The 24,824-nt window shown below is 43.4% G+C and overlaps 1 protein-coding gene across 1 annotated transcript in view; it reads right to left on the minus strand.

The window, feature by feature from the left end:
• Window positions 1-14,674: 14,674 nt before the first annotated feature.
• Window positions 14,675-24,824, minus strand: part of maml2 (mastermind like transcriptional coactivator 2) — a 392,718-nt gene continuing 382,568 nt past the window's right edge. The window contains exon 5 of the mRNA XM_078221773.1: window positions 14,675-20,417. Coding sequence (XP_078077899.1) covers window positions 19,384-20,417 — 1,034 coding nt within the window. The 3' untranslated portion in view covers window positions 14,675-19,383. The remainder of the gene's footprint in view (window positions 20,418-24,824) is intronic.

Here is a 24,824-nt window from a genome sequence, read left to right on the forward strand (position 1 = left end):
CATTAAGGTCTCTGCAGTAACAGCAAGGTGTCAGTTTCTGCGGAACTTCCATATTAGCTCCTATTGTTCAAGGGTCACAAACTGATGTAGCAAAAGCCATTTTTAAAATGGGTCTTTAGTTTTTAAAATTTTTGAAATTAGATCGTTTTTCTGCACAGTTCATTTAGGACCCCACTACATCTGTCACTCAGCATAATACAGCTGGAAAGATCCCACTACAAATCCTTGTTGCTTGGATTCACACCCTAAAAGCTCCTATTTCCCTTACGTCTAATTCTGCCTCTTGACCTGAACTGCTGCTTTTACTTCGCACCATATACACTATGACAAACTGGTCCCCAAGCTGGTCCCCATAACTGGCTACAAGATGAAGGCATGTAAAATCATCGGCACCAACGCACCCCACCCTGATGAGCTCAATGCATTCTACGCCTGTTTTGAGCAAGAGGTCAGTGAGAGCATGTCCTTCACCCTGGAAGCCCTGGATGAACCTGCATCTGAGGTCACCATTGCAGATGTCAGAGCAGCCTTCTCTAGAGTCAACCCACAGGAAGCGACTGGCCCGGATGGGGTATCCCGACGAGCACTCAGATCCTGCGTGGATCAGCTGGCAGAGGGTATTTGCAGACATCTTTAAGCTCTCTTTATAACAATCTGAGATCCCTATCTGCTTCTAGAAGACAACAATCAACCCGGTACCAAAGAAAAGCCAGGCAGCGTGCCTTAATGACTATCATCTGGTGGTTCTGACATCCATCATTATGAAGTGCTTTGGAAGGTTAGTCATGGCACGAATCAATGGCAACGAATGCCCCCTGCCAGCTGATCCACGCAGGATCTGAGTTCTCATCCGGGTACCCCATCCGGGCCAGTCGCTTCCTGTGGGTTGACCTTCGAGAAAGCTGCTCTGACATCTGCAATGGTGACCCCAGATACAGGTTCATCCAGGGCTTCCAGGGTGGAGGACATGCTCTCACTGACCTCTTGCTCAAAACAGGCATAGAATGCATTGAGCTCATCAGGGAGGGGTGCGTTGGTGCTGACAATTTTACATGCCTTCATCTTGTAGCCTGTTATGTCTTGCAGACCTTTGTGTAAAATCGCCGGCTCCAACGCACCCCTCCCTGATGAGCTCAATGCATTCTACACCTGTTTTGAGCAAGAGGTCAGCGAGAGCATGCCCTCCACCCTGGAAGCCCTGGATGAACCTGTATCTGAGGTCACCATTGCAGATGTCAGAGCAGCTTTCTCGAGAGTCAACCCACAGGAAGCGACTGGCCCAGATGGGGTACCCGGACAAGAACTCAGATCCTGCGTGGATCAGCTGGCGGGGGCATTCGTTGCCATTGATTCACAGGCAACTTCAACCTCTCTTTACAATGTGAGGTCCCTATCTGCTTCAAGAAGACAATCATCATCCCGGTACCAAAAAAAAGCAATGCAACATGCCTTAATGACTTTTGGCCAGTGGCTCTGACATTCATCGTTATGAAGTGCTTCGAAATGTTAGTCATGGCACGAATTAATTCCAGCCTCGCGGACTACCTGGATCCACTACAGTTTGCCTACCGCCGCAACAGGTCCACAGCAGATACCATTCCCCTGGCCCTGCACTCAACCCTGGAACATTTAGATAACAAGGACACCTATGTCAGAGTCTTAGTTATTGACTACAGCTCAACTTTCAACACTATTATCCTCACAAAACTCATTTCCAAACTCCGTGGCCTCAGCACCTCTCTCTGCGACTGGATCCTGAACTTCCGAACTCACAGACCACAATCAGTAAGGATAGGCAACAACACCTCCTCCACGATCATCCTCAACACCAGTGCCCCACAAGGCTGTGTTCTCAGCCCTCTACTATATTCCTTGTACACCTATGACTGTGCGGCCAAATTCCTCTCCCATTCGATTTTCAGGTTTGCTGACGACACCACCGTAGTGAGTCGGAACTCAAACAATGACAAGACAGAGTACAGGAATGAGATAGAGAATCTGGTGAACAGTTGCGGCAACAATAATTTCTCACTCAATGTCAACAAAATGAAGGAGATTGTCATCGACTTCAGGAAACGTAAAGGAGAACATGCCCCTGTCTACCTCAATGGGGATGAATAGAAAGGGTTGAGAGCTTCACGTTGTTAGGTGTCCAGGTCACCAACAACCTGTCCTGGTCCCTCCATGCCGACACGATAGTTAAGAAAGCCCACTAACGCCTCTACTTTCTCAGAAGGTGAAGGGAATTTGGCATGTCAGCTACAATTCTCACCAATTTTTACAGATGCACCATAGAAAGCATTCTTTCTGGTTGTATCACAGCTTGGTATGGCTCCTGCTCTGCTCAAGACCACAAGGAGCTACAAAAGGTCGTGAATGTAGCCCAATCCATCACACAAACCAGCCTCCCATCCATTGACTCTGTCTACACTTGCCGCTGTCTCGGCAAAGCAGCCAGCATAATTAAGGAGCCCACGCACCCTGGACATTCTCTCTTCCACCTTCCTCCATTGGGAAAAAGATACAAAAGTCTGAGGTCACATACCAACCGACTCAAGAACAGCTTCTTCCCTGCTGCTGTCAGACTTTTGAATGGACTTCCCTTGTTGATCTTTCTCTACACCCTAGTTGTGACTGTAACACTACAATCTGCACTCTCTCGTTTCCTTCTCTATAGATGGTATGTTTTGTCTGTATCGCGCGCAAGAAACAATATTTTCACTGTATGTTAATACATATGACAATAATAAATCAAATCAAATCAATTCCAGCCTCCCAGACTGTCTGGATCCACTACAGTTCACCTACCACTGCAACAGATCAACAGCAGATGCCATCTCAGCAGGCACGGTCTATGCGTCCTTCATTCCCACAGCTTCAACATATCAGGGAGATGATTCTTCGAGCTCGCTGCATTGCTCAAGTAGCGTAGTGGTGTGGGAAACATCGGTGGGGCCATTTTGTGGGCTTCCCACTGGGCGTCACGGCCACCGTGAGTCTCCAAGACGAAGATTTCCAGTGTAATCGGCACGGAGCTGATTTCAATATGGAATCTGCATTTGCATCTGATTAGCGGGTCTGGGACTGAAGTCTCGAGGCCCATGAGCATCTCCCCTGCCTCCACCACCAAACCCAACCCCCGCTGGGATGGGCTCCCCACTCGCTGGCACCTTGGCACTTCCCAAGGGGCAATATGACACTGCCTAAGGGACACCTTGGCACTGCCTGAGGGGCACCTTGGCACTGCCCACCAGTGCCAAGGGACAAGGCCAGATGGGAGGGGCCTGTTGGAGACGTGGCCTATTGGAGGAGCGATCGGTTGGGGTGGGGAGTAACTCACTGCCACTCTGCACTTGCAATGACTGGAAGATGGAGGAAGGAGATGATCGGGGCTGGCCATCCGGGTGCGGGAGGTTGTCAGGGCTCCCGCGGGGGAATTGGGTGATTGGAGAGATCAGGGCTGGCAGGGCAGAACTGGGGCTTTCCTCGAGGGGTCTGGGAGACCAGGGATTAGGGTGTGGAGCTGGCCAGCAAGAAGGGGGCTGGCAATAGGGGGCCAGTGCGCATGCGCCGATCTCCACTTTGACAGATTGACGCATACCCATCACTCAACGCTCTGCTGCTGGCCTCTCGGGCGGGAATAGGCCCTGCCCCCTGATTTTCACAGGGAATTCTGCTAGGGTTCTCTTGTGATGCACAGGGCGTTGGAGATGCGCTCTGGAAATCACACTGAAAAAACCAGCAGGATTTACACCCATTTTCCTGCACATTGGGAGCTTAGAATGTTTTTGGGGAGAATCTGTCTTTGCAGTAACATTCAATTGCAGAATGCCCTAGCTTTGCACACTAAAGACATGTACAAATTCTAAGGTTCTTCAGTGTCAATTCAGTGGCCATTTTGTGTATTTGAGTACACAAACTCAATTGCTGAGCTTCCTTTGCAGCCGGTACCGTAGAAACAGCAATTTCCATGACCTTTTTCAGAGTAGGTTACTTTAGGTTAACGTTTCTGTATTGCTTCACTTCACAGACACAGACAATTCTGTCCTAAATAGTGTCATTCAACACATCTCCAAACTCACAATATTTTGCAAGTCTTTTAAGTACGTCATGAATTGGGCAATTGACTGCCCCTCGTCTTGGTTTTGTGGAAACTCACGGTGGCCGTGACATCCAGCGGGAAGCCCACAAAATGGCCCCACCGATGTTTCCCACACCACTACGCTACTTAAGCAGCGCAGCGAGCTCTGCATTCATCAAGGGTTTTGGCAAAAAATGTACTTGCAAAATATCTGCGATCTGTTCATACATTTTAGTGTCTGACTTCTCAAGTTGCACTAAACTTCGGAGGAGATTAAACATCTGTCTCCTCCATCACACTCAGGACAAAGGGCACCTTAATATCTTCAGCGTTTTTGTTTGCCTGCACAAAGTAGTCAAAATGATCGGTAGGATCTCTGTTGCTCCACATTTTCATCGAAGAGTCTTATGACCCATAAACTCCCATCATTTTTCTACAAATGTCTCTCATATACTCACTTCACCGCACTTTTCCAGCAGCTACCTTGATTTTTCTTTCACACAAGGTAACAATCCAAGCTTCAACCTCTATTTAACACACCCAGCTCTATAACTGCTTCATAGAAACATAGAAACCCTACAGTGCAGAAGGAGGCCATTTGGCCCATCGAGTCTGCACCGACCACAATCCCACCCAGGCCCTACCCCCACATATTTACCCACTAATCCCTCTAACCTACGCATCCCACGACACTAAGGGGCAATTTTTAACCTGGCCAATCAACCTAACCTGCACATCTTTGGACTGTGGGAGGAAACCGGAGCACCCGGAGGAAACCCACGCAGACACGAGGAGAATGTGCAAACTCCACACAGACAGTGACCCAAGCTGGGAATCGAACCCGGGACCCTGGAGCTGTGAAGCAGCAGTGCTAACCACTGTGCTACCGTGCCGAGAGTATTGTTACTCACATTCACCTAGGCCGTCAGGTCCAGAGCACATGCAAGAAGCTTTTTTTCTAACTTTTCTGCTCCCAATTATTTTCCTCAGTAAATTCATCTTCCCAGGTGTTATCAAGTGCTGTTTGTCATCCTCACTGCCAGTTTTTAAGTTCTACATTGGAGAATAAGGCTTGAGAGCACGGAGGATTTTTAAAATACTTTTCCAATTCAATCAAATCAAATCCAATTCAGAGTCTCAACAAGTTGAGACATTTCCGATCCAAGGTGACAAGACAGGGTATGCAATCCTCTACCCAGTCTTGGGCCTGATCTACATGAGCCAAGCTGATTGGAGTAGGCAGACGTCTCCGCCTCCAAGGCTTGATCTCATTTGCATCTTAGCCAAAAGGCCAAGATGCCGCTTTTAAAAATTGCTTCATATGAAAATGAAGCTTAAATGCAACCCAATGGCCACGACCAAGTGCAGCATCAGCAGACCACACTTGATCTTAGCCAAAAGGCCAAGAAGCACGGAGGATTTAAAACAATGGAGCTTTATTTACAGTGTGTGTGTTCTCTGCTTCTTCTCTGCCTGTGACCTGCTCTAGGGAATTATTGTGGTGAACCATTGTTGGTTCCCACCAGGTAGTGCTGAGCCATGGTCTGGCCAGTACTATGAGTCTGTATATATGTTACTGTTGGGGTTGGGGTTGGGCTGTTCTACCTGTTAATATAGTTGTTGTGGTACACCCCAGTCGGCTCCGCCTCCTGGGAGAGGTATAAAGGTCACTGCTCTGCCTGGTGACCCTTTAGTCTGGGATCGTGTACTGTATATGGTAGCTCTGTTATTGTTGGCAATAAAAGCCTTTATTTCCCGAGTACATCACGCCTCTCGTGTGTTATATCGCGCATCAATTATGACACCCCTTCTGGTGAATACATGAACACAGTGGAGTTTAGTAAGCCAATAAGAATTAATACAAATACATAACAGTCTCTCTCTCTCCATCCAGCCTGCAGATTTGAGCCTTGTTTGCTATTTGACCATCCACACACCACAGGCAATGTTTTAAGCATTACCCAGTATTTGCTGACTCTGTAAGAACAGATATAAATCACTTGTCAACGTATTTAAATCATCTTGATGCCGAATCCAGAGAGCCCATCAAGCTCAGCCTGAAACTATCCATTGATCCATAGAATCTCTAAAGTGCAGAAAGAGGCCATTTGACCCATCAAGTCTGCACCGACTCTCCAAAAGGTATCCCACTCAGGCCCTCCCCTCCACCCTATCGCCGCAGCCCCATGCACTTATCTGCACATCTTTGGACACTAAGGGGCAATTTAGCATGGCCAATCCACCTAAACTGCACATTTTCAGAGTGTAAGAGGAAATTGGAGAACCCAGAAGAAACCCACGCAGACACAGGGAAAACGTGCCAACTCTACAGTCACCCAAGGCCAGAATTGAACCCTGGCACTGTGAGGCAGCAGTGCTAACCATTGTGCCATCGTGCTGCTCATACACCTTTAACTTTTATTGGACTTTTAAGAAAGACTGCTTAATCTACCATCTGACTCTGTAACTTACTCATGTGTGAACCTTGGAGGACATGTGTGGATGAAAGTCAGAGAATTGTTACTTTTATTTAGACCCCTGGGTTAAGTACAATAAATATTATTCTCTTTGTTAAAACCTACAAAGGAACCTGTCAGTGTGTTTCTTTTACAATCACAGCATGTGAACAGTTAAACACTCACTGAATTGGTAAGCACATCCTTGAAAAAAAAACTTGTTGGGGTCAAAGCGGTAGTGGGAAAAAAGAGGAGCCAATCTGCCCCACCTCACATGAGCGTAACAAGTTAGGGGCTTCTATTGCAAAGTTTATGACCAAGTGTTATCAGCACAGCAACAGATAACAGTCCCTCTCAAATAGAATCATCTCAGAATTTAATAAACTACAGACCAATAAAGTACACCTCTGTGAGGCAAAAACCATCCCCAATACTGCTGTTTTAATATCTATAGAATCCCTACAGTGCAGGAGGAGGCCATTTGATCCATCAAGTCTGCACCAACCCTCCAAAAGAGCATTCTATCTAGGCACACTCTCCCACCTTATCCCTGTAACCTTGTGCATTGATCATGGGCAATCCACTAAACCTGCACATCTTTGGACTGTGGGAGGAAACCGGAGCACCCGGAGGAAACCCACGCAGACACAGGGAGAACATGCAAATTCCACATAGACAGTCACCTGAGGCTGGAATTGAACCCAGGTCCCTAGCGCTGTGAGGTGGCAGCTCTTGCCAATGTGCCACCATTACTCATAGCAGGTAGTTAGCTATTGGTTTATCAATTATATGGAAAGAAAAATCCCATATTGTCCAGTCTGTACCCAACAGCTGCAAATATTTCATTTATTTGAGACACGGATGAAGTCAATTACAAAGCTAAATGAATTACCAGAATTTAAAATCTACTTCAACTGTGGATTATAGCAGGCATGGGTACGTGGATTTTAATGCTGGAAGTGACTAGCTGGCTTAGTTTAATCAGATCCACTGTCTTTAAGCATGCTTAATTGGTGTTTTAGTCACCGTACACTAATCCATTATCACTATCATTGTTTAATTTAAAGCAGAAAATGTAGACTGATGGTAATTATACTGATTACTGTAGAAAGAAACATGCCAAGTGGTAAGCATGCAGCACACAAATGCACATAGGAGGATTCGAAAAAGTACACTCCATTGCTGGATCTGGTTAGGAAATAGGATTGGATAGTTCAATGAAATTGTAAAGTGATATTGACAGGTTGGGGGGGGATGGATGGGGGGATGGGCTAAAGATTTAACATAGAATTTAGTATCAGGTCATCTTCTTGGTTAAAAAAGTAGAATTTTACTCAACAATTTCTCCTTTGCCTTTTTACGTCCTGCAAATAAACGGCTACCGGCATGGGTCCCAGTTACTCCTGTCTTTTTGTGGGTGCATGTAGAAGAGTTTTTGTTGCAGTTTTACTCAGGCCCTCTCTGTTACATTGATGACTGTATTGATGCAGCTTCAGGCTCTCATATGGACCTGAAAATAATTATCGGTATCTGCCCGTGAAATTGCAGAATGTGAAACACCTGCCCCCGACCTCCTCACAGACCAAGGAAGGGCCCAAATGCTCCTTTCAGTGATACAGCATTTTACTTGATGATCCTCTAATTTGATCTACTCTATTCGCTGCTCCCAATGCTGTCTCCTCTACATTAGTGAGACGAAAGGCAAACTGGGTGCGAGCATGACCCCAGCCTTCCTGCCGCTTACCATTTCAATTCAATATTTTACTCTCATGCCCACAGGTCTGTCCTCAGCCTGCTGCAATGCTCCAATGAAGCCCAGTGCAGACTGGAAGAACAACACTGTTTATTCCCACTCTCTGCTTTCTTTCTATTTACCAATTCTCAATCCATGCTAGGATACACTCATTTTTTGTTTACTAACTTCCTATGTGGAACCTTATCGAAAGCCTTCTGAATATCCAAATACACCACATTCACTGTTTCCCCTCATCTATTCTGCTCGTTACATCCTCATAAAAATCTTAACAGGTTTGTCAAACACTATTTCCCTTTCATAAATCCATATTGACTCTGCCTGATACAACCATTATTTGCTAGGTGTCCAGTTATCACATCCTGTAGAATAGATTATAGCATTTTCTCTTCTATTGATATCAGACTACAGCTCTAGGGGCGGCACGGTAGCACAGTGGTTAGCACTGCTGCTTCACAGCGCCAGGGACCCGGGTTCAATTCCAGCCTCGGGGCACTGTCTGTGTGGAGTTTGCACATTCTCCTCGTGTCTGCGTGGGTTTCCTCCGGGCGCTCCGGTTTCCTCCCACACTCCAAAAATGTGCGGGTTAGGTGGATTGGCCATACTAAATTGACCCTAGTGTCAGAGGGATTAGGAAGATAAATATGTGGGGTTATGGGGATAGGAACTGGGTGGGATTGTGGTCGGTGCAGGCTCGATGGGCCAAATGGCCTCCTTTTGCACTGTAGATTCTATGATTCTAATTCCCTGTTTTCTCTCCTTTTTGAAACAGTGGGGTTACATTTACCAGTTTCCAATTGACAGGAAGCATTCCAGAGTCTATAGAATTTTGGAAGTTGATGATTCACTATCTGTGCTGCCACTTCTTTCAACTCTCTGGTATGTGGATCATAAAGACCATAAAATTTATTAACTTTCAGTCCCAATACTTTCTCCAGTACTACTTTATTTTTACAAAATCTTTGGATTTCTCATTCGCGCTAGTCCTTTGGTTCTCCAGTATTTCCGGGGGAAAGTTTTCAAAATCTTCCTCCATTAAGACAAGACTCAAGTATTGTTTAGTTACTCTGGCATTTACTTATTCTCCATTATAAATTCTTCAGTCTCTTCCTATCATGTGTCCATATTTCCTTTGCTTATCTTTTCTCTTTTCTGTAGCTGTAGAAGATTTCAGTCTGTTTTTGTGTTTCTTGTTTTTGTTACATTTTAGGGCTCTAGCCTCTTCTACAACAAAGAGCAAAAGAATAGGTAGCCACACCAGGGATTACCTAACCAACCAGTCAGTTTATTGAGATAGGTGTTACTTCATCATAGTCTAAGATGGAAGAGAGATAGAACCCTGCCAATGCCTCTGGTGACATCACAGCACATCATATGGCTAATCACACAGAAATGCATTGCAACTTTATATTCTATTTTCTCTTTATCAGTTTCTTGGTCTTCCTTACTGAATTCTAAACTGCTCCCTATTCTCAGGCTTACTATTTTTTTTTGGCAAATTAAAAGCCTCTTCCTTTGATCTAATGCAATCTTTCACTTCTCTTGTTAGCCACAGTTGGATCACCTTTCCTGCTGGGTTAGTTGTGGTTCAGAGGAATGTAAATGTAGCCATTGCCTGTCTATCATTACACATTACACATTTGAATCTACCACAGCCAATTTGCCCCTCATCCCTTTGTAGTTTCCTTTGTTTTGATTTACAACCCTAAGTTTGGATTTGACAATACCGCTTTCAAACTTGATGTAAAATTCTGTCATGTAATGATCATTCTTCCCTACAAGCTCCTTCACAATGAGATTATTAATTAGCCTTTTTTCATTGCTCGATACTAGATCTACAATAGCTCATTCTCTAGTTGGTTCCTCAACATACTGTTATAGAAAACTATCTCCGATATTTAACATCCAACTTTTCTCACCATCACTGACGGACTGTGGCTGAAGTATTTGTTAACTACAGGATGTGCTACAGCAATTTGTATTACTGAATATATAGCAACAGCTCTGCCCATCCCCGCCCTCCAATGCTGATAGTTCAGCAATCCCCGAAGCCCCCATGACAACTCCAAAACCCCAGGAGCATTTAGCCTAACTGGTCTCAACCCCCCCCCCCCCTCCCCCCGCTTCTCACTGCTCTTCAGCTAATCTTATCAGCATATCAAGAAGCTCAAAAGCAGCAATCTCAGGGAATGTCCATCATCTCCAGGTCACACATCATCCTGACAAAATATAAATACCGCTGTTCCTTGTCATCCCTGGGTTAAAATCCTGGAATTCCGTACCAACCATGCTTGAGGGAACACCAACACCATAAAGACTGTAGCAATTCAATAAATTCTGAGGAAAATGAAGGATGGGCCTTGCCAGCATTGCCCACATTCTGAGACCAGATTTGAGCATGTTTGCATTGCTGCACCAGCCCCAATTGGTTCACAACTGATTTTGATTGATATATGAAATCATGTTCATGGCAATAATCTTCTTTGTATTTGAAATCTTCTTTTCTCCTATTTGCTAGTTAGATTTGGGCTTAATATATCCAGTACTAAAAGGATACATTGAGCTAGCTTCAATACCTCGACAAGCGTTTCTCGGAAATTGAATGTTTGTAAGGTATAAAGGCTTAGTCGGATTTTGTGCCCTCCTGGAATCGGGAATGGGGTCAGGAATAGACAAAACGTCATTTTTTCACAGCAGAAATTTTACTTTCCTGTACAGAAATGGGCTCAACAGGTGGGAAGAGGTTCAGACATTGAGGCCCCCATTGATAGCCATATGGGAAAGTTGTTTCTCCCCATCCCCCAGTATTTCCATGGTGTTCCTGGGTTTTGGAAAGCTTCTGAAAACCTCCAGATCTGGCAGCATCTGTGGAGGATGAAGTGGAGTTAGCGTTTTGAGTTGAATTCCCATTGAAAAAGATTTTAAATGCCCTTAAGTGATCATTCAGTTGTAAGAACAAACATCTATTTAGTAACCACATTAAAGACAATTTAAAAAAAATAACCTCTTAACACTATTTGTCAAATTATGCGCATAACCTGCTGCTAAGATAAATAGTTCAAAAGCTTTTGGACCTCAGCCAAGCATTCATTGTGGGCTCAGCTGTCAAAACAAACACTTGCAACTCCAGACAATGGAGCCTAATGAAACTGAAGGAATGGATAGTTTATTTTTCTATTTCAAACCAGGTAGCTGGTTCACAACTGATTTTGATTGATATATGAAATCATGTTCATGGCAATAATCTTCTTTGTATTTGAAATCTTCTTTTCTCCTATTTGCTAGTTAGATTTGGGCTTAATGTATCCAGTACTAAAAGGATACATTACAAAGAAGGCAACTCAAAACATTAACTCTGTTTCTTGCTCCATGGATGCTGCCACACCTGCTCAGTTTTTCCAGCACTTTCAGTTTTTATTTCAAATTCTCAGTATTTGTAGTACTTCGCTTTTATTTCGAAAATCTGCCTTGTTTGAGAATTCAGGAAGCTTGGGGGAAGCCTGCTGAGGAGTTAGGAACATTCTGACAGGTGAGCGTTAAATGTTTTGACAACTTAAAATAATATTGTTTCAACTCCAATGGAAAAAGTGCATTAATGCATTTAAAACTAGAGAAAAATGTACTTGGGAAGTCTGTCATCTTGATCTGAACAGGGATTTATATGTCTAGAGTTCTTTAACTTGGAAAAATATCCCTGCAGCTGAAACTTTAAAAAAATGCAACCACCTGATTCACTCTTTTGACTGACAGGCTACCTGGTTTGAAATAGAAAAATAAACTTTCCATTCCTTCAGTTTCATTAGGCTCCATTGTCTGGAGTTGCAAGTGTTTGTTTTGACAGCTGAGCCCACAATGAATGCTTGGCTGAGGTCCAAAAGCTTTTGAACTATTTATCTTAGCAACAGGTTATGCGCATAATTTGACAAATAGTGTTAAGAGGTTATTTTTTAAAAATTGTCTTTAATGTGGTTACTAAATAGATGTTTGTTCTTACAACTGAATGATCACTTAAGGGCATTTAAAATCTTTTTCAATGGGAATTAAGTTTTTTTCTGCAGTATGGATGACAGTGTGTTTGACTGACAGCTTTATTAGGTTATTAGAAATTATTTTGTAAGTCCAATTCAAAGTATTCCCTGCCTAGGAGATGAAAATATGGTGAGTATGGGCTGAGGTGATGGGCTCACGTTTCTGAGGTCGGGAATTGGTATAACTCGCGTTTGCTGAACCCAACACTAAATTCCAGCTCCTGGAGTTTCCTTTGCATTTGTGCTCAGGTATGCCCATAATTACAATATGCCCTGTCTCATTTTCTGTTCGTCAATCAAATCCTCGATTGTAATGAATCTCCATTTTAGCCTCCAACTCTCAAATGCTACAATTCTTCAAATGTGCTTATTCCGAAGTCTCTGAACATTGCAGTCCAATATTCAGTAAAGTAGGAAGCAAAGTCATTTTTCTGGTCTTTTAACTGCAATCTTCTGAACATTCAAAAAAGTTGTCATCAAGGACCCGGGCCTGAATTTTTAGGATGACAGGAGCTTGGCATCCACCATCAGAAGAGTCAGCAGGGATGTCCAACTGTCCCACTGCCATTTTACACTCAGTCTTGATTGGCATGAAGTGAGGCTTCTGCCCCTCACTTGGGAGGAAGTCCCACCTTGGAGAGCTGCCGGCCAATCAGATTGGTTAGGAGCTTTCCAGTCCCTGAACCGACAGTGCTGCTTTGGCCAGAAGACAAAGTGCAAGGAGCTGCCCGAGACTAAATCCCAGTAACCAGGTAAGTGTAAGGCCCAGTGTGGAGTGGAGAGGGTAGGGAAGGCCTTGGGGTGGCAACGGGGATGATCGGGGTCACAGGGAACAGGCTGGGAAGTGAGAGATAACTTGAGGTCACTGGGTCTTAAGGCGAGTATGCCGCCAATACAAAGGAGCTTCTGATGGAGGTGACCTTTCCCGCCCGAGATCAAATTTCTTTATATCCCAGAGCTTTAATCCACCTGCTCGCCTAAAACTTGAGGTGGGCAGAAGCAGCACTTAATTGGCAATTACGGACCTCAATTGGGGCAGGGGCTGGCTTCCCATCTGAGGTCTTTCCCATCCCAGAGTAAAATTGCTGTGAGGTTGGGGCAGACGAAAACTCAGAGGGAATCCCTTTCCTGCAATTTCACACTCCCCTCACCTAAAAACCTGAGGAGGGTAGGGGTGGCATTAAATTCTGGCCCAGTTCTCTTCTGTTTCCTTCAATTTATTTTCATGACATTATTTACATCACATTTAAAATGGAAAAGTTTCCCTGATCGCAGATTGTTGGGGGCACATTGTACCATACAATACGCTCTTTCAGGAACTATGTAGATCCTAATGTCCCAAAATCACAAGTGAGCAGGAACTGTCAGCACTCTTCCAACTTAAAAGTATGTTGCCCAACACATTGGGTAAGGACAAACAAAAAGCACCCTTTACCCATCACTGAAGCAGGTGCTAGATCATTGCACATCAGAATGGGTTTAACACTTCCTTCAGCTTTCTGCTACGACATTGGTTCATCCCAAGAAGAAAACCAACCCTAATCATTGCACAAGTTAAAAGTCATCAAGATCCTGATTATCCCACGACTGATTTCAAGGACCCTGTACTCCAGGCCCTGGCTTCAACACACTAATTATCCTCCTCTTGGCCCTTTGATCACTCCTCCAGCCCATGGTCATTCCTCCCAGTGCTGATGCTGACTGCAGGAACCTGATCCTAATCCTAAGCAGGTATCTTCTCTTGAAGTGCCATCATGATTATGATATGGTCTGGGGCCCAATATCTGGGGCTCCTCGGATCTCATCCTTTGTATACAGGGGAATATATCATTGCTTGAGGATGCCTAAAGGTGGTTGCTTCCAAATTTAACTGCTGCTGTTTCTGTTTCAGCACGAATGGATAAAAATTGGTGAAACTTAAATTTTAAGACTCAAAGTAGTAGTAATACTGACATGGCTTCAGTGTTTTCTTGCACCCCCGTTGTTTACACTGATTATTGTCCAATTTACATTTGGTGCATTGAGGCCGGGAGGATACTTGAGTCTAATTTGATAACAAGAAAAGAGTACAGTTTCAGGTGCAAATTCCAATTGTATTTACAGAAGAAATGATCCAGGAATGACTCTCCATCTAATATTTCTGGTTAATTTGCCAGCTTACCAGAGGCCAATGTCACAAACAAAGTAGCACTGCAGAGGACAGATGAGCAGTTTGATGGGGTAGCATGCAGGAGAACACTGAATGGGCATGCACAGCAAAATACTAGATGTATTAGCTTGGCTGCCATGATGTGGAGATGCCGGCATTGGACTGGGATAAGCACAGTAAGAAGTTTCACTACACCAGGTTAAAGTCCAACAGGTTTATTTGGTAGCAAACGCCACAAGCTTTCGGAGCGCTGCCCCTTCAGCAGGTGAGTGAGTGTTCTGGTCACAAACAGGGCATATAAAGACACAAACTCAATTTACAAAATAATGGTTGGAGTGCGAGTCTTTACAAGTAATCAAGTCTTAAAGGTACAGACAATGTGAGTGGAGAGAGGGTTAAGCACAGTTGAAAGAGATGTGTATTGTCTCCAGCCAGGACAGTTAGTGAGATTTTGCAACCCCAGGCAAGTCGTGGGGGTTAGACACTCACTCTTGCAAATGGACAGAAACGCTTTAACAAAATGGCAGACACCTTCCAATAGAAAAAATTTAATAAATTTTACTTACGTGCAATCAAGGTTCTTTGTCTTTTAAACCAAGTTGCTGCAGGACTCATCTTCCTGCTTCATACATTTTTATTTTCCCCAAGAGTTGACAGAACCTAAATCCATAATTTGCAATCCCAGTATTATATCCAGTTGGGCTGTGTGCCATCAGGATGGCACTGATTCAATGTGTCTGGGTCCACACCGGGAATGGAGCTGCATTCACCCATATCAATGAAGAACACTATGTGGGTCCCCAGCACACCTTCCCCAGGGAAAGCCCAATATCCAAGTTCACACATCAAGAGCACTTTAAATGACCTTCAAAAGAACTAGTGATCTGTGGAACTAAACTCCTTTGTAAGCCTCCACTACCGAAATGGGAGGAATCATTGCATTGCCTGATCTGGCCAGAGTTCATACACATCCTTTCTAGCTAGAGATACAAGATTGCGATGAAGGAAAGGAAAGAGAACTGATTTATTTACTCTTGCCCTTAGACACAGGACACCGAATGTCCCACCCTCAAAATTCCCCTGACTGAGATCAGCAAGGTCAACACACTAGGGATCAAGATTATTCTTTCACTTTTTTTTGAGCTGCAGTCCCACTGATCGGTTTAAAGTTCATTGAATGAGCAGAAGGTGGTCTGCTTGCTGTTTAATTACAAAGAAAAATAAATCACAGCACTTTCACGACACGTTGCTTGTTGCATCTGCAGTAGTGTATTTGGAAATATTTCAAGAAAGATATTGTATTACAATAAAATACAAAATGCAGTATAATAATAGTTTCAATAGAACTTTTACAAAATCTATTATACAAAAGTACCATTCCTCATGGTCTGCATATCTAAAAGACTTGGTTCTGTCATATTCATTGATTGTTTCAGTTTGCAAGTCAACCTTGTGGCATGAACTAAAAACACCAACATCATTAGCCACCTAGCTGAAGAAAAGGCCTATTGTTTCTGTGGGGTTAATCTTGACTCGGAACACATGCAGAATAGGTGTGTCTGACTGGAATAATTTCTAACAGCAATGAAATGGCCCAGTGACGATTAGATTAGTCCATTTGTTTTCAGATCAACTCTAAAAAAGGGAAGTGCTGAGGTTCCAGCTAATTCAGTCATAATCTATTCACCCCTAACCTCAGCACTGAAAAGTGCAGAATGAAAATGACAAATTCTAATATTTTGTTTCTGACGTTGATGCCATCCTCTGTTTAGCGTTATCAACAATATTAAACTTCTATTAAGGGGGCAAATCTTTTTCTTAATGCATGTATAAGTACAATACTGTGGGGTTTTTTTCACTGTGGGTATTAGGTTCTGGTACAGAGTGATATGTTTCCATCCTGTGTCTGGTGATATGATAAGCACCAATGTCAGATGCATTTCAATACTGCAGCCGAAATTCAACCAGAAAAGACTATTTGAATTCTCTGCAACCTTTGGGCGTAGAACATGGGCAACTGAGGCTAATTGTACTGGAACTGATTGAAGACTCTTAGTTGATTTCAGAACTGCAGTAAATCTTTTGAATCACCCTGTGGTCACTGCGCCTCTTATTGTGAAGCACATTTTGACCTGCTGTGAGAGCACCATTTTTCTAGAAACACCTCAATACTCTGGATGAGCTCCGACTGAGCTGTTGGTGGAAAATGGGGAGTTGAGCTAACTGTCCAGGAAAATACAAAAAACAATGATACAGCAATTGATTTGAAATAGATTTTAATAAGAACTTGGGATCAGATGAATATGTGCAATTGTATCATTAGCAATACTTTATCAAGGGTTAAGGGTGTCACCTTTCTCTTCTGGTATGTGAGATGCTAATCGTGGCTCCATGATATCACATTAGGGCAAGGGGAAGAGACAGGTCCCAAGAACTACCTCAACTGGTTCAGGGATTGAATAGACGGTGTTGCCGTTATTATGCGTACACTCTAACCAACTGAGCTAACCGGCCCTCCCATTTCACCATGTTAAGTTAGAAAAACGCACTTTGTACTACCATGATTCTGCAAAATCTTTTGCGCAACTTATAACCATTTTCTCAAACCTACTTTCTAAGATGTCTCACATCCACATTAAACCTTCAAACCGAGAGGAACTCTGTAAAATGAGTAACTGTATGGCTCCTTGGCTTAGGCTCTTTAGAAGTAGAACCACCAAAATCAAAATTTTAAGGGTGTTGCATTTTCCAGATTGACTGCATCAACAGCATCAAGAACTTAGATTCATAAAGTCATAAAACTTCTCAAGGTGCTTCACAGGAGCAATACAAAACCAAATATAATTCACCGAATCACAAAGTACATATTAGGTTAGATGACCCAGAAATTTGGTCAAAGAGGTAGGTTTAAGGAGTGTATTAGAGGAGGAAAGTGAGGTGGAGGGACAGAGTGGTTCAGGGAGGGAATACTAGAGTCCAGGGCCTAGGCAACTGATGGTGCAACTACCAGTGGTAAATCAGGGATACTTAGAAGGACAGAGTTAGAGGAGAGCAGATATCTCAGATAGTTATGGGGCTGGAGAAGATTACAGAGATAGGGAGCGGTGTGGCCACAGAGGGATTTGGAAACAAGGATGAGAATTTTAAAATCAAGATGCTGCTTGACTGGGAGTAAACGTTGGTCAGTGAGCACAGGGGTGGTAAGTAAATGGACTTGTTGCAAATTAAGACACGGGCAGCAGAGTTTTGGATAACCTCGTGTTTAGGGAGGATTGAATGTGGGAGGCCTGCCAGGAGTGTACTGGAATAGTAAAGTTTAGAGGTAACAAAGGCTTTATTGAGAGGTTCAGCAGCAGATAAGCAGAGAAGGGTGAAGTCAGGTGATGGTAAGGAGGTGGTATAGGAGGTTTTAGTGATGGTGTGAGGTCAGAAGCACACCTGGGGATCATCAGGGTTGCAAACAGATTGGTTTAAATATGACAGTTGCCACCGAGAAGGTTTGAGTCAGTAGCGAGGGAATGGAGATTGGAGCTGGAACCACAAACAATGGTTTCAGTCTTCCCAATATGCAATAGGAGGAAATATCTGCTTATCCAGTACTGGATGTCAGAGACGCAGTCTGGCTGTTTAGGTTTAGGGTAGGATTAAAGAGGGCTGGTGGTGAGGTAGAGCTGGGTGTTGTCAACATGCACGGGAAAATTAACGTTGTGATTTTGGATGATGTCACCAAGGGGCGGCACATAGATGAGAAATAGGAGGGGACCAACGATAGATCCTTGGGGAATACTAGAGGCAACGGTGTGAAAGAGAAGCTATTGCTCATGATTCGCTTGGTACAGTTAGGTAAGAATGGAACCAGGTGAGAGCAGCCCTGCCCAGATGGACAACATTGCAGGGGCGTACGGTCAACCTTGTCAAAATCTGCAGACACGTCAAAAAGGACAAGGAGGGAAAGTTCATCTTTGTAACAGTCACCATGCGCGACTTCGATAAGAGCTGTTTAGTATTATAGTAGGGCGGAAACCTGATTGAACGGATTCAAACATGAAGTTCTGGGAAAGATGGGAACAGATTTAGGAGGCAACAACAAGTTCAAAGTTCCATCACATTGACAAGCTGACAACGAAGGAAGCAATTTGTTCCAGGCAGGCTGGAACTTCACCTACGCTCCAGATCTGTATTTAGACATATAGAGGCTCTTTAGCATAGCCCGGGCTACAGTTGGTGAACACATCCTTTCTTTGTGATAAAACGGAAAGAGTGACACTGAATCCTGTGTATACTGTTTCACTTTCAAATAGGCTGAAGTGGCAGAATGATAATGGAATTTATAATTAAGACTAATAACATTAGCAAGTTTTGCCACAGAAGTTCACAATGGATAAATGTAAATCAATGAAACCAGAACAGGTCATTTATAAAACAATAACTATACTGTAAAACACTTTAAAAGGAAACTACTGTATGCATTTGAAACTGATAATAAGTAGGTTGCTGATCTAACATATAAGTCAATTTAAAACTATGACAGAAAACAAACATGTACAATTTAATTTTTGTAAGTAAAAATGTTTCACTACAATGATTCACAGAATTTTTTTTCAGAAAAAAAGTATAAATATAATCTTCTTGCAGAGAATATGATTTTCAGTAAAAAACATATTTTACAAAACTTCTTTTTTCTAAGCACATAAAATCTATGTATTTTGAGCCCAGTAATATACACTTGGTGGAAAGGATGTACTGTATGTCTTTCCACTAATATTCCATTCAGCCAACTGTACCTAATCGGGCACAACTGTGCACACCTGCGATTTGTTGTGGGGCTCCTTGCCAACTTGTTATAGGCACAGATAAATTCTGTCCATCAGTACTTCTCCAAAAGATAGATAATATTTACCAATCCTCAGGATTTTTCACGAATGCTGTCCCAAAATTTCGTCAAGATTTAAGTCCTTCATCCAGTCATCGTTGCCAGTGCTACTTTTTATCAATGAGTCAAGGAAATCAGAGTCACTGCTGAGTCCGGGCAGTGCACTGTCACCTTGCTGGCTGAGAAAGTCAAATGCTAAGTCAGTGCTGTGATTTGTTCCCTGGTAACCTCGAGGAGTCTGATTGGTGGAAGGAAAATTGGTTGTGGGCAACGTTTGCAGTGAAGGTGCCTGGCTCATTACAGACATTGTTGCTGCTGACTGGCTCATTACAGACATGGCTTGAGGCTGCGGCCTGGGCTGATTAGCTCTTGGAGTTGGCCCACTCAGTGAGCCGAGTGTCTGTCCACTCATTGCTTGGTTCATTTGGTTCAAAGGTCGCATCTGAACTCCTGGAGCTATCTGGTTTGGTGGTGCCAGGCCTCGCTGAGTGAAATGTTGGTTGGACATGTTAGGTTGCACAGACTGACTTGAGAAGGAAGGGTTATTAGAGAACCGTACATTAGGCCCCAGTTGTGTCTGTTTTGGAGTTACCTGCACCCCCTGGGGTGTCCAGTTCTGTGCTGCCAAACTGGAGTTGGTCATCATATTTGTGAGTCTCTGTGTAGACATACTTGTGTTTATGTGATTCAAAACTGGTCTCAACTGCTGTGGAGACATGGCAGAACTTCCAACGGACCCAGTGCCAAACCCAGACATTGTGGTCCCTTGACCTAATGTTGGCTGCCTTGGCATCATTACATTGCTCTGGGTCATTCCCATTTGACTTTGACTTGTGTGATGCTGCAGTTGATTAATACTGGAAGAAACGGTAAATATTCCCTGCTGGGAAGCTGATACACTTCCATATATTCCTATACTTCTGTCACTTTGCGTTCCTGATATAGGAGGCATTCTCGGCCCTTGGCTGTTTGGTGAATTTACCTGCAAAAGACTGGAGTTTGCAGGCATCACCCGGTGACTTGGAGCAGGGTTTGACAGAGGCTGAGAGGCATTCAATCCCATTGCAGCTGCAGCACCTGTAAAATTAAATTCAACTAATTAACTTCCATAATATACTCCAATAGAGAGTCGCATTAATATACAGCAAGTAAAATGGTGACATAAATACAGAAAGGAAGTTAAAGATAAAGTCATTAGTAATGTCTTTTTTAGTTGAGATTTTACTAATAGAGTCATAGAGGTTTACAGCATGGAAACAGGCCCTTCGGCCCAACTTGTCCATGCTGCCCTTTTTTTTAACCCCTAAGCAAATCCCAATTGCCCGCATTTGGCCCATATCCCTCTATACCCATCGTACCCATGTAACTATCTAAATGCTTTTTAAAAGACAAAATTGTACCCACCTCTATTACTACATCTGACAGCTTGTTCCAGACACTCACCACCCTCTGTGTGAAACAATTGCTCCTCTGAACACTTTTGTATCTCTTCCCTCTCACCTTAAATCTATGCCCTCTAGTTTTAGACTCCCCTACCTTTGGGAAAAGATATTGACTATCTGGCTGATCTGTTCCCCTTATTATTTTATAGACCTCTATAAGTTCACTCCTCAGCCTCCTATGCTCCAGAGAAAAAAATCCCAGTCTATGTAGCCTCTCCTTATAACTCAATCCATCAAGACCCGGTAGCATCCTAGTAAATCTTTTCTGCACTCTTTCTAGTTTAATAATATCCTTTCTATAATAGGGTGACCAGAATTGCGCACAGTATTCCAAGTGTGGCCTTACCAAAGTCTTGTACGACTTCAACAAGACATCCCAACTCCTGTATTCAATATTCTGACCGATGAAACCAAGCATGCCAAATGCCTTCTTTACCACTCTGTCCACCTGTGACTCCACTTTCAAGGAGCTATGAACATGTACCCCTAGATCTCTTTGTTCTGTAACTCTCCCCAATGCCCTGCCATTAACTGAGTAAGTCCTGCCCTGGATCAATCTAGCAAAATGCATCACCTCGCATTTGTCTAAATTAAACTCCATCTGCCATTCGTCAGCCCACTGGCCCAATTGATCAAGATCCCGTTGCAATTGGAGATAACTTTCTTCACAGTCCACTATGCCACCAATCTTGGTGTCATCTGCAAACTTACTAACCATGCCTCCTATATTCTCATCCAAATCATTAATATAAATGACAAATAACAGTGGGACCCAGCACTGATCCCTGAGGCACACCGCTCGTCACAGGCCTCCAGTTTGAAAAACAACTCTCTACAACCACCCTCTGGCTTCTGTCAAGAAGCCAATTTTGTATCCATTTAGATACCTCACCCTGGATCCCGTGAGATTTAACTTTATGCAACATCCTACCATGTCAAAGGCCTTGCTAAAGTCCATGTAGACAACATTAACTGCACTGCCCTCAAACAACTTCTTGATTGTCCCTTCAAAAAACTCAATCAAATTTGTGAGACATGATTTTCCACTCACAAAGCCATGCTGACTGTCCCTAATCAGTCCTTGTGTCTCTAAATGCCTGTAGATCCTGTCTCTCAAAACACCTTCCAACAATTTACTCACCACAGATGTGAGGCTCACTGGTCTATAGTTCCCAGGCTTTTCCCTGCACCCCTAGGGGGGGGGGGTTATTAGTAGGAGTGGTCACAATGGTTTTAAATTAATTCCAAAGGTCAGACATTTCAATGTAATTACACATATCGGGGAAGGGGAAATGGCAATGTTATCTCTCACCATTCAGCTGTATGCTGCACGTAGTTGAAATTATTTATTGGCTCTTTTAACCAACAGGTCAGTAGCTAAATGTACCCTTTTATTAGTTGCTGAGCTATTCACATCAATCATGAATCCTCTCAGCTTAATCCCTAGTCTGCGCTGAATTAGCAGGTCTTGCTTTGGGTGGCAACACTAGTGTCCTCACAGGAGAGAAAATGAACAGGGAGTAGCCAAAAAGCAGCAACAGAATAAACTTATTCATTTTGTCAAATTTCAACTCAATTTATCTGCTTGTTCACAATTATCTCTCAAACCTTCTTGTATCAGCCGTGGAACTCAACTTTGGTGTGAATGCAGAACAGGGAATAGGAGTTCAGCTGCCTACACAATGGAATGGAAAACTAGATGCTCTTGTAACTGGCAGTCTGTTTGGTGTCCCTGCCAAAATTCAATGTGACCTCTTCTATTTCAAGTCCATATCTCTCTAATAACTATCTCCACAGGTTAAAATAACACTTCCACTTAATATAAAAAGAGTTCATCCTGAAAATGTTCACTGTAGCAAGCATCATCAGGTTGATGGCCAGACAGGCAACTTGAAAGTGACATTTAAAACATACATGCACACTGTTCCACAAATACAGGCCGGAATTCTCCAACCGTTCGTGCCCCGCCACAGCTGTCAGCGAGGACGGAGAATTTGGTGCTCAGCCAAATCTGCGTTCTCTGCAGCGGGAGGGGAGAATCCCGGCTGCGAGCGAGGTCGGAGAATTCGGCTCATGGTGAATATAAACTCCCACTTTAAATTCTGTAATGCAACAATTCTGGTAGTTTTATCATATCCAATATTTTTATCAGCTGAAAATGCAGCAAATATTAACTCTGCCTGCCTCAGCCTCCACTTGTCTCAGCCGCTTCAGATTAAAATTGGAGTTAAAGATTCAAGAGAAACATAATCTGGCACCTGAGGATTATAATTTACCATTTCTGGGACAACTAGATCTATAAATAAACAAACATCAATTTCTGGATAATAGGAATAACAATTTCAAAGAAAAAATGACACTTTTCTCCAATAATAGCATAATGGTCAGCAATCAGTTCTTACTCAACATCAGTTGGCACTGTGCCCACGGCCTTTAGTTTTGAGAAGGCACCAGGTGGCACAATTAGTCCAGCTGTGGAGAACAAATCTGGTCTGTAGAAAATAACATCAGAACCATAGAGTACCGGCAATCAATTAGACGACAATAGCAAAGGTTGGCAAGAATTCTCCCGCATACAAGTATTAATTGGAGTCTTCTCTCTTCTTTTTATTCTGAAGGGTATTTCTTTTCACCTCCCATTTTCTACAAGTATAGCCCTCTAATCACTATGCCTCCTCCCCCCACCAGGTGGATGGACAGTTAAAAACACTCAGGTTATGTACCAGCCAGAAAACTGTGAGGGTTGCAGCATTCGGGCGGGAGCAAGGTCACTCACTGAAAACCAGCAGGCTCTTTCTTTATATTCTTGAGGTGATCCGCAGCTCTGCTGCCCGTGACAAAGTCCTGTTCCCCTATCACTCCTGTGCATTCCCATCTCAACTGATATCCTTGTTTTCAAAATTGCTCCTTGACATTGTCCCTCCCTATCTCTGTAATCTCCTTCAGTCAAAGAACCCTCCGTGCTCCTCTAGTTCTGGCATCTTGAACATCCCCAAATGTAATCGCTCCACCATTGATGACTGTATGTGCTGAGACCCAATGTTCTGAAATAGGTTTCTGAAAGCTGCCCATCTCCCTACCTAGCTTTTCTTTTGAAAGACGCGTCTTAAAACCTACTTCTTTGACCAAGGTTTTGGTCATCTGACCTAATGTCTCCATGTCATTCAGTGTCATATTTGGTTTTATAACCAAATTTTAACTAATTGCCCAGGCTCTTGTGAAGTGCCGAGGCAGTTAGTTAAATCGCCAGCCCATTAGGACAGGACTGCAATTTTAGACTCCAGTCAGTTGGCTTAGGACGCTGGAATCTGATTCTTTCACTTAATTTGTGTTGGAGGTGGGTCTCTAGGCCACAAGTTTCCATCACTTCCTGCCAACCACAGCATCGCACATACCGTCTACAAGAGCAGTACTCAACCTGCTTCACCAGCTGAGTAGCAGAACACAAAGTAAATTCCATTAGTAGGCTCGGTAGAGGCTAAAAAGACCATTTTCAACTTCCATCTTATATTATTTTTAAAATTAAAAGACAAGTGGAAGTGAAAAAAAAGGCACAGCTTGTATAAAGAGCTACACCACCTAAAATCCTGAAGTTTATGCTTGCAAGTAAGAAAACGCTCTCATTTTAATTTAAACTGCATTAATTTTTGCCTTGCATGTGGGTATAAAGTGTGCAACCCACACTCTATATACACTGTGTTAGCTGCCTTGTAAGATGATGGTTTGCACAGTGATGCGCAAATCAGTGTTTAAATGTTGTCTGGTGTGGCTTAGGAACCCCCACTCTGGCATGGCTGCCTCTGCCATATTTACTACAGAGGAAGACAGTGGGCTGTTGCTCTGGACCATCTTCCCGGCCAGCTGAGTTTTTCCTTTCTAGTGCCTCTCCAAACAGTCAGCCTCCAGAGGGCACGACCATCAACATCTGTCTCCCAGTTGTCAGCGTCAATGTCTGCTACCTTCATATTTCACTTGCAGGTGTCCTTGTAGTGGTGATATGGATGCTCAGGAAGCTGTGACCTAGTGGCCAGTTTGCTGTACA

The sequence above is a fragment of the Mustelus asterias genome, chromosome 10 (genome assembly GCF_964213995.1).
Source record: "Mustelus asterias chromosome 10, sMusAst1.hap1.1, whole genome shotgun sequence".
Classification (NCBI taxonomy): Eukaryota; Metazoa; Chordata; class Chondrichthyes; order Carcharhiniformes; family Triakidae; genus Mustelus; species Mustelus asterias.